Here is an 11,408-nt window from a genome sequence, read left to right on the forward strand (position 1 = left end):
AGTTGTGCAAGTACCAAACCCAGCCTAGGCATTCTGTGGGAGTTGCATGAAAAAGACAACTCCAAACAAGTTGTCCTCTTACAAGGGAGGTTGGGATGGGCTCTTAACCAAAACTACACATTCAAATATTCATAGAATTTGAGGAAGACTCAGTATTATTCTACATTCTGGTGCTGATTCCTGCCTTCATTACAAACTGGCTCAAAATTACCAGAAACTTTTAGCAATAATTTAAAATCCTGATTTTGCAACCTACCTCTCCCTTTGGAAAACTAAAAGCAAAGCCTGAAGGAACAGCAAGCCAAAAAATCCTTTCAACAACAACATATAGTTCTCTTGAAGACTATAAGCATTCGGGAGCTTTAATACTCAAAATTAAGACTTCATTTTGCAAAACACAAATCAAATCCAAAGCACTGGATCTGTCCCTGCAGCATCACTCTGAGGACAGACTACTGAGATTAAGGTCCTATTTCTACAGCCCTTATAGGGAAGATTTCACATGAAAAAGAAAAACTTTTTTCTTATACATATTTATGGGATTTGATTCAGCTCCAAGATGGCTGTCTTTCAAGCACCATGGCTCGGTTGCTACATTCACAAAATAGCTGAAATTAACCAAAATAGATACTGCTTTAATTGGCTTGTTATAAACAAGAGAAAGATGAACACAACTCTCTTCTGGGAGGTTTTGTGAACTATTTCCTCAAACCTGGAGGGAGGAACATAACATCCTCAGCAGCAATTAAGTCAAACTTTTGGGAATCTGGGCTCTAAATCACAGCTTAGAAAGAGCTCTCTGCCCAATGTATTCATTAAAGACTATATGCCAAACTAATGCTGCTCTCCAAAAATCTCCTCATAAATTTCCCCATTGTCATTTGAGGAGAAAAATAGTGAGCTTTCCAACGCGGAGTAAGTCAACAACCATACCGTGGAAATACTTAATCGAGTGGAATTCACATGATCTATTTGAAAAGTGTAACTCTATAGAATAGCTCGCCCTTGCTAACCAAAGCTGCTCCCCAGCTGACAATCGTTTACAGTCACTTCCTCTAACAAATCTCACGTACACACTAAATTCAGCTATCGCCACGGATAGTACAGCTGCACAGAATTGCATAGTTATACTTTCGGGTTACTTTACATACTTTTTTATTGCTAAGTTGATGCAAATCCTTACCCATTTTTAGACAGCACATAACATTCCTATTGCTGCAAAGGGGATATATAGTTCTCCATTATTAAAAGAAACCTGCCTGGCCAATCCAACAGAATCTCTCTGAGACCTCCAACCTGAAGACAACAGAAAGATTTCTCCATGTTAGACAGGACCAACTCTACAGCACAAGTAAACACTTGGATCAACAGTTATATACCTGATATCTTTGTGCAGTCTAAGACTTTGGCAAATAAGTCAAGCATGATAGCATCGGTGAAATTTATAGGGGGAAAAATCATTAAGCAGGACACTCTATAAAATCTGCAGATCAGTCATTTCCATATCTCACTTCTCTTAAGGCAAGATGTTTCAGGCAGGAAGGTCAAACACACGGTTTTTAAGAGATTCATCTTTGGTTTGATGCTCTGTCGTTAGAGGTATGAGGCTGACTTCTATGTTCTGGCTTAATGCAAGGCAAAGCTCTCTAGAAAAGTTCATGTAAAAAGCTACTGCTCAAGTAAATGCAAAGCAATCTAAAGCTAACAGTACTTCCACTGTTCTTGTGGAAATACCTAATGTTGGTATCTACGATTGAGAAAGACAATGAACTCAGGCAGGTATATATTGCAAAGCTGTATGTAATGGAAAAGAAAAATGAAAAGGTCTTATCGCAACTAAGTCTTTAACAGTTTGAGCATTTTGGGGTTTGTTGGTTTTTTTTTTGCGTTGAAGTTTCATTTCCCAAAGCAGGACATCATAAACAAATGAAATACATGTTTCTGGAATTTACATTGAAATATGCTTTCTTATTCATTCTGTACAAATGCAAACAACTAGGATTCCTTTTGTTGAAATGGCCTACTATAGAAGCACAATGAGATCAGCTGTAAAAAATTTTTCACCCATAACAGTAATTTCACTTTGTACAGTTTTTCTTAATATATACTAGAAAAATTTAATATTCACGGGAAAAAAGTAAGAAATGAGAATAATAATTTAAAATTCATAGTTTATAACTTGACAGTCATTGGCCACATATGGAAACAGGCTGCCCCTCTTGATGGATCAATGACAGGAGGTATGTTAATTAATATAGCAATGAGCCATCAATACAGTATGCGTAAGTAAGCTGTTATATACAAAGCCTGGAAACAGGCTGGCAGAGGGGAACAAAGGCAGGACTGTCTTCAGTCCACAGAGAAATGCATCACTAACTGATTACTATACACTGTGGTATGAGGATTTGACACTGAACTCATTGCTTATCTTCTTAAGAATTCTTTTGACAGAATCTTTCAACTATGAAGACACATTTTTGAAGGGAGGAAATTATAAACCAACATCTTTTCCACTGTCCTGAGAGAAAAGGCTTTAGGAACATACCAAGAATCTCTTATCTGCATCCCTGTTCCCTTCCCCCCTTTTAAAATTCTCTGAATTATTTGGAACCTATTTTTCATCTCACTCAAAATACAATCCAGCAGACGCCTCAACAGTGATTCTGAGATCACTATGCCTGGCACCCTGCAGAATGATTTCTCACTCTACAAAATGCATGCAAGACCTTATCAGTCTGACAGGGTGGAGCAACACCAAATGATACTACCACCTGCACCCTCTTCCTCAGTGCTCCAGATGTTGAAGGGCATCACTGTACCTTCATAATATTTGTTTTCAGATAGTGGCCTTAGTGCAACCTAAGCCTCTACACATAGCCTTTCTAAATGCAAAAAAGACCCTATGATGCATTCATACTTATAAGACACTTTTGTTTTATTCAAGCTCTTTCAAAGTTAGGCCACATAAGTTGTATGTAAAATTCACTATCTGCTACAAAGGCATTCCAGATTTCCATTTTCCCAGACACTGGGAGACAGGCACACAACAGTCTCACACTGAAAACATGAGGAGAACTAGTGGCTGAAGTCAACCTATTCTGCTCTCAGTCACATCAGAAAAAATCAGAAAGAAAGGACTCCACAGGAGTCAGTACAGAGTTACACTGATGTAAAAACAGGAGTAAAGACAGAATTAAGACCATTCAAACTCAAATCACACTCTAGAGATCTGCCTGTTTGAAGGACCAACATATCCTTAACCCAAGTTATTTGATTTGTTATACATTCTCAAGTGAAAGTTTGATGAGGTTGGTTCAGAGGGACGCTCTTACTCAGCTAGGGATATGTCAATCTGAATTGCCAAAACACAATAAAACAGTCAATATATCTCATTATTTATGATGTTATTAGTAAAATCTTAAGTCCTGAAAAGAAAATTTACAGGAGCATTTGTACATTGGAAGATGCAGCAAAAACATTTATCAACGCTCAAATCACTTCTGCAAAGTGGAGAACAGTTTTATCTCTGCTTTGCTAACCAAGGAATTCATAGAGGAAGTTGCAGTGACTCGCGACAGTCAACCAAAGTGGTGAAAGACATATGGCTAGAGTCCAGGTCTGCCTTCCACAACACAGCACATGTCACCCAGACCACTGAGTCCAGGGTCCAAGCCTCTTTGTGTTTGCATCAATTACAAATTTTGTTTCTTTCAGCAGATTTTGAACTCCTGATTTACATGGATAGGAAGAGGGAATACAACTCTCCATATACATGGCTTGAACATTCTCCTTATCCACCTCTGACATCCAGCCCCAAAATAGTCTCAGTTGCTCTGCAAGTGGGAGAAATGACCCTTCTTTATGTTAATAAAACATTAACATTCTCTCACTATGAGTAATAGCACTCCTCTGAGCCAGCCTCATGCTAGAGGGAATCTTCATCTGTATCGATGTCACTGCTTGGTTTGTTCAATCTCTCAAATTCTTCTCCATCCTACAAGAACCAGAAGCAAAAAAGAAAAATGTGAGCAGAAGTTACCTTGTTATTAATATTAAAAAAACCCAACAAAAAAAAGAAGAGTAAAGTTTATTTTGAAGGCAACACTTATACAAAATCAAGACCCTGTAATTTAAATCTCTTACCAGTGTGTTATAATCTTGCTCTAGGACATACATGCTTATAAAAACCATCCCCTGTATCTTTAGTGACTCACTTCCTAAAAGAGCGTGTAACCCGTTCCTTCATCAGGAAGTCTGCTCACATAGTGCTATTTGTTTTTACCACAGCTGCTCAATTGTAAGTGCTAAAAGAGATAACACCTGGTATAACAAAAATATATGACTTTGTATTATTTACTGCTTGTTAAACAACAACCTAAAAAGGCACTGTGTGGAATTTCTGGAAAACATCTCTCCCAAGTTTAACGTCTGTTAGAATTAACTGGAGACAGCGCCCTCTGGTGGTTGCAACGTGTATTACAGAACACATCTGTCCACGCAGACTGAAAGTACACAGACATTAACCCTTCCGCCCTAGAACAACGTATCTAAGAGCAAGCTCTCCCTGCCATGTTCTAGTTAACCAGATTACTATTCAAATTAGGACAAAAACCACTAACAAGCCTGGAGGAAATGTTTCGTAAGAAAAAAACATGTTAAAACTCTGTATTTAAACATTACCTTTTTGTCCTCAGGTATCTTTGACTGTTAAGGTAGAAAGAATCGTAACATCAAATGTATTAACTTCTTCATGATGTGGGCTCAGCTACACAGATTTATCAGTTCTACTTAAGCACAATTATTTCCCAGGCATCAATTCCAATTTCTGGATGCCAGGGCCAGTAAAATATTTTGGTTATAAAGGTTTCAAGAGAGGATTTGCAGAAAGCTAGAAGTTGCTCACAGGACTGTCTATATAGTCACAGCAGGGAAGCAATGCTTACCTGGGCTTCACGAATTGAAAAAGTGGAATATACAAAGCAATACCCAATCAATTTAAAACTGTTAAGAAATACTGAGGAGTTTTGGTGTTTGAGTTGAGGTATCAGGCCGGTCACATGCAAAATGAATCTTCCAAACATTCCATAGCATAAATGGAGGTGAAACAAAAGAGAAACCAGAGGAGACAAGTACTGAAAAGCCTTACCCCACTTGACCTCTCCCATGCATCTCCTTTGACAAATTTGCCCCTTTCCCGCAGAGTGGCATATTCCAGGCCTCTTGGTTTACTGGCATTATAGATGAATATGGAGAGAAGCACTACAGGAGCTTCCAAAAAGAACTCTAGAGAAGGCCTGAAGTCAAAGATGACGAAAGAGACGGTGGTGATGATGACAGTGGTGATCTGAGCAGTCATAACGTGGAACATATTGTCTCGGAACTTCAAGATGAAGGCTACAGACAGACCCAGGAAAGCTGTGACAAATATGAGAGCCACCGAGAAGATGTTGTGCCCATAAAAGAAGCCACAATTCCCTATCTGCCTCCGGTCCTTAGCTTGCAGCCCCAGCATAAGCCCATTGAACAGCACCCCAAAGGCATAGAGTTTGCTGTTCTGCATGAAGATGCTTTCAGCAAGCTGATCCCCATCTTTCAAGATCTTTTCGTTATAGATGTTAGCCAGGGCAGAAATGAAACACTGCACTAGAATAAGCAGATGGCCCAGGCTGAGGCGGAGAGGTTTCAATGCTCCTGCCATGGTACTGGTGACATTCCACTGGAAGCTGGGAAGGAAACTTGGTGCTACGCAGTTGCCCTTTTCCAGGCATGCTTCCTCAGGTCCAGCATAGAGAAGGCAGTGGTTAGATGGACTAAAAAACACACTGTGATGGAATCCGTGTGCAGCCAAGCTTTGCCGATGGCCTCCACTTCCTAGAGTCAGGGCAACGATGGACAGGAATAAAATCACCAGAGATGCCCACTGTACCCAAGAGAGTTTTCGCCTAGAAGTAGACAAAACAAGCCACCAACTTTAGAAACACAGTGGCACAAATTACATGACAGAAGAACAAGCTCTATAAAACACATAAAAGCCATCATGCCACAGATAAGAAGACAGAGACAGGTGCAAAGAAAAATCTTGGCTTTTCAGAATTGACAGTAAAATGCCAAACACAGCATTGCTTTTCTATGGCAAGGGGAGCCCAGCCTGGTGATCACAGAAATACAAATCGGAGTATTCTATAGAGATAATTTAAGGAAAGTCTTTCAAGATCGTGTTAGTTCTAGATACCAACTGCCTGACAACTTAAAAGCAACTGTTGTCTCCATGGGAACACAGGCCTGATGGATAAAAAGAAATGACATACATTCAAATAACTTCCCTCTTCGGTAAACTTTCACTACATTTCACTTTTCTGCCATGATTTTGTGCCCTTTTCTAGTATTTTATGATGGTAAATCATATAAATCTATGAATGTAATTTATAAAACTGTTAGAACCATTTATACTATTTTTTCACTCAAGCAAAGCCTGTTTATCTTGGGGAAAATCAGAAATTTGGAAGATTAAGTAAACTGTGACATCAGAAGAGACATAAAAGTAAACAACTGAGAAAAAGCATTTCAAGTCAGGCTATCAGACACGCTTTTGGTATATTAACACCTGTAGAAAAGGCATCTTTGCTCCACGTTCAACCCAAAAGACTTTTTGAGTAGAGTGTGAAGTTAATATCCATTTCCCTGTCAGTCTTTCCTGAATCTAAATCACACCATAAAGAGCACAAACCAGGCAAAGTGGAACACATAGGACAGAGAGTCTGGCTTTTGTCACATGAATAATGAAGAAGGGACATATAAGTACATACTATGTAGTTGACCAGAAACACATCAGGGTTAGCACAGTATTACCAAAGACACTCTTACATAACTCATCCCCTCTTGTTAGGTTACATTTACATTCAATTAAGAATTACAACAGACTGGAAAGAAGTATTTGCTAATCATGAAATATGAGATGTACAAATGAAAGTACCCAAACCTTAATTCTGACCATCCAACAACTATATAATCATGATTTCGGTTGTTTTCTATTACAGTTGACCAAATGTGTATGGAGATATGTAGGGACTCCTTATAAGCTATTATTTTCTACACCTTCAGATGTAGAAAACAAAGCTATTTCTCCAAGTTGGTATAGCCACAAGAAAAAGAATTACTGTTCCCACCAGACAAAGAGAAAGAATGCAAGCTTAACTTCTTCATCAAGGTTAGGAAGATATAAAATTTCATTTACTTTAGTAAATACTACTTACTTCAGCACTATCCTGAAGAGAAGAGCTGTTGTTATAATGACAAAATTTGAGAAGAGTACAGCCATTGCCTAGAAAGAGAATGGGAACAAAGTTATACTCCAGACATAGCATGGACATCAAAAGCCCACTGACTTCAAGTGTTCACCTTTCTGCAAGGTGACAGAATGAAAACCATCATCCTGGTAGTGCACTTTCTTCCTTACCCAAGTGGCAGAATAACACGCCCCTAAAATGACATTCAAGTCCCATTTCAAAATCTCAAGCAAACCACAGAGCCTAAGTTCCACTGTAGTGGGGAAAGCTGTAGTGAAACAAAGATGTGAGGAAACCAATCCAACAGAAAACTTACTTAACAAAAAAGAAAATGGTTCAGTTTTCTGTCAGATCAGTTCCCCAGCCAGGCTGACCAGTCAGCTGCAAAAACAGCTGTGTCAGCACAAAGGAGGAAGGTGCTCCAAAATGAAAATAAGAAAAGAATAGCAGAAGGTGAGGCTGCTTCTGGCTGCAGTGCCAGCTTGCAGCATTCATGAAATCCCAGGCTTGGACAAGGCACTTGCAGAAAATCAACTTCTTGCATGTCAAGTGCATTTGCTGTATCGTTTATCAAAGGTAAGGAGGTGCTCAGCTTGAATTTTCAAGACTGCAACTGTACTAAAAAATTTGCCTATTCAAAGTACAGCCGAAGACAACTCTCAAGCTCCTGCTTAATTTGGGAATAGCTGTATAATAATGACAGTGCCCAAATCCACGGCCATAATCCCAAGCTGTAAACTCCTTGCGGCAAGGATTGTCTTTGTGGTCTCTGTATTAGACATTCCATACTGGGACACTGGATCACGAAGAGGCTCTTTTAGGCACTGCAGTTACCATTAAAGATCAGAATTTACCAGCACCAGTGGGGGAAAAAAAGGTTCTTTTTGGGGGATGGGGGTGTTTTCCAAACTGTGTTTTATTCAGGACTGCCCCGTGCAGTCAGTAAACGTATAAAAATCTAGGCATCTGAACTCTTTCCTCCAACTCAGCCTCAGAGTGAGATCACTTTTTTAGACAATTTTACACAAAACCACATATGGATTCAGAAGTGCAAAGCACAGACTTTATCTTGAACTTTCTCATCTGCATTTCCACATTCCCAATTCTGCAATAGCAGAGCCTTTTTCATTTACCAGAGGAAAAGCACAGGCCCTTTTACCATTACCTTAGTTCCACTCTATTCCAACATACTATCTGCTGAATAATAAATCTCATGAAACAGCACGACACAGGATCTCAAGTAAGCTGAAGACTGACACGAGACATCTGCTTAAGAAACCACAGCTTTATTTTCCCCTTTGCAAGATTATAACTCAATAAATACTCATGTTAGGTGAACACTGTGGAAAGAGAAAAATATTAAATAAACAAGTGAATCTGGAACTAGCAGAAACCACTCCAGAAAAAAGAGGCTTGATGCAAAATGTGCAAGTGTTCCGTATATACTCTGGTTTTGCTTCACAGTCAAAGCCCCCCATCCAACATCTCTGGCAACATAATATGATCAAAATCTATAGCAGGATAGTTACAAGGAATTAATTTTGAGCTGCTTTGTTCTCTGACGCCTCAAGGGACCTCTGTCCTAGATGAGAAGGAATAAGAAAAAAACTTACCAAAGATCACCATGCCACTAACTTACATGTCACAAACAAAGTCTCTAAAAAATAAGTCTTATCACTGGGAAATGTTAGCCACTAAAGAGTATCCATAGTTATAGCTGAAGCTTCAAGCAAAAGAATTTCACTAAAGCAACTCTGTACTTCAAGCAACTGCTCACCGAGGTACTACTTAGTCCCAAACCTACTTAGTTTTTAAAGTCACATGAAACCAAGGTCAGCCAGGCCTTCTTTCAAGCATCTTGCCTCCACCTTTTCACTTTCATGGTGTTGTACACTGTCAAGGTATTCTATCTTACAGGTATTTAGTTGTCTCTTTTAATACTTGTTTACCATTATAATGTTACAATTTCAGTTAACCCTCATAAAATATATCCAGTTAAAAGGTGTAAGACGCTAAGAGTTCTAAAAAAGAGGAATCTTAGAGCACATGTTCTGAGGGGAAAGAGACAAGGTGTGTGGGGTTGTATGTGTGTAAAATATAAAAGCTGTGCGTTTTACAAAAGATTACCTTAACTGAGCCAAATCAAATTGTTTAAGAAAGCAGTAGTGTTTATGTAACCTTCTAAACATCAGGCTTTGCTATTGCAAACATTATAGCTGAATTTCCTTCCTAAAGTAAAAAAAAAAAAAAAAAAAACACAAACCAAAAACACCCACAAAAACCCCCCAAACACCAAAAAACCCACACACAACAAACCACAGAACCAAACACCTGTGCATGTTATTTTAAGATATCCAACTCTTGATTTTAATTAGATTTTTCCAGCCAGGTCCTTCCTATTCTAGACTCTGGTCTGTCCCAGACAGAAATGTACAACTAAAAGGATGACACTTTAAAGAGAAATTCTGAAAGAGAAGGAACAGAAACGTTTCTACTTATTTTTAATGTCAAATGGGCAGCCACAGTATTTTACAGCAAGCACTAACCATCTGTTTCCATCTAACTTCAAACATAGATTCTGAACCACAAAGTATCCTAGCACGAAAATAAAAGAAAGCACAAAAACTGTACTATTTCCTGAGCATATGCAGATTCATCCAAAGGGCTGAATGTAGCTAGTTAAAAAATTAAATTTTGTGCTTAAACGTAACTAATAAACAAATGCAAAAATTAAGAGTCAAACAGTTTTCTTCCTCCCCTCATCAGTTCCTATTACACTTACTTCCTTTGTGGGACTACATTTACTCACTTTTCTTTGGAGTCAGTGAGGAAAGAAAACAAGTCATCATGTGAAGTCACATACATAAAGTGGTAGGAACTGCACAGAAAGTGCGGCTCAAATACTAGCAAGATGAGCAAATGCACTGAAAGAGAAATACAGAGTTGAAGAAACCAAAAGAGGGAAAGCACCGAAAACCTGCCTAGTACTTAAGCAATTCAGCCTGCTTCTAAATCACTTCAGATGGAGAAAATACGCAGAGACTCCCCTCTACTGAGAGCTGTACAACGCTGACCAGTGGGCAGGAGAATGGGAAGGTCTGGCTGGTCAGGTAACAGATCATTCTTTTGCCTGCAAATCTTGCCTTGCCAGTGTTAAAACTGTAGATAGCCTAAGGGCAATGTTACCTACCACTAAGACATCGGAAGATACTTTATTCAGTATATGTATACTTACTGGCTGGAGGTAGGACAGTACGTAGAAGACAATCAAGTTATCCAAAAAGTAAAGAAAGGCAGGAATTGACCATTTCATGGAATTACAAAAATTCTTCCAGGAAAGACATTCAAAGGGATGATCCAAACAACCCTCTGAAAGGAAAAGATATCAGTAAGAAGGACATCTTTCTTATTATCAAAAGCCTATTCCCTCAGAACAGAATAGGTACCACTGTTCTGTTTTCAGGAACACCGTTGGACTGAAAAAACTAAGGTACCACAGCCCTCTGGCAACATGGAGGACAGATCCAGGGCAGAACTCACAGCTAGAGCAGCAATCCTGTGTCTACGGGCATTGACCTTGCTTCAGCCGAGAAAACATCAAGGAACCTTTTGCCCCCATCGGAGTATTTGTCCACTGGCAGCAAAAATTCAATGATCAACCATTCTTTGATGGCCAAAAATCACCCCAAAGTCCCCAGACAATAGTGACATCATTACTGGGTACGATTTTCTGATGATTATCAATCAAATCTAGAAATCAAACAATGCCACAGACAGTGGATCTGTTCATACAGCACCCAAAGGGCAGCCAGTAATGTCAGAAATACAAAATAAACCAGAACTCAGTATCTGTAGCACACAGCACATGATTTAGGTAAAAAGAGAACATATAGGAAGAAGGAAGAAAGGACAAGGCACAAAGAATGACTTTTACTTAGGTATTCAGGACACACACTTTAGGAGGAAGACTGATAAACCTTAGACTACTCTAGAGTTGGTGACAGAAGTACTTTGTTAGCACAGATTTAAGACTACCCAATGTTATCTAATCCTCTTCTGAACCACTGACACATTGACTTCAGCAAAACTCAGACATCTGGAAGGGGAAAAAAAAAAAAAAAA

General features: G+C 39.0%; 1 protein-coding gene across 1 annotated transcript; it reads right to left on the minus strand.

Moving 5' to 3' along the window:
• Positions 1-3,879: 3,879 nt before the first annotated feature.
• Positions 3,880-10,655, minus strand: SLC35A5 (solute carrier family 35, member A5; the record flags this gene model as incomplete). Its single annotated transcript, XM_009588232.1, has 4 exons — positions 3,880-3,994; positions 5,147-5,942; positions 7,254-7,321; positions 10,522-10,655. Coding segments are annotated over 4 exons (1,067 nt in total), but the record flags the coding sequence as incomplete, so codon positions are not given.
• Between the last annotated feature and the right edge of the window lie 753 nt (positions 10,656-11,408).

The sequence above is a fragment of the Fulmarus glacialis genome, unplaced genomic scaffold, assembly GCF_000690835.1.
Source record: "Fulmarus glacialis isolate BGI_N327 unplaced genomic scaffold, ASM69083v1 scaffold8622, whole genome shotgun sequence".
Taxonomy (NCBI): domain Eukaryota; kingdom Metazoa; phylum Chordata; class Aves; order Procellariiformes; family Procellariidae; genus Fulmarus; species Fulmarus glacialis.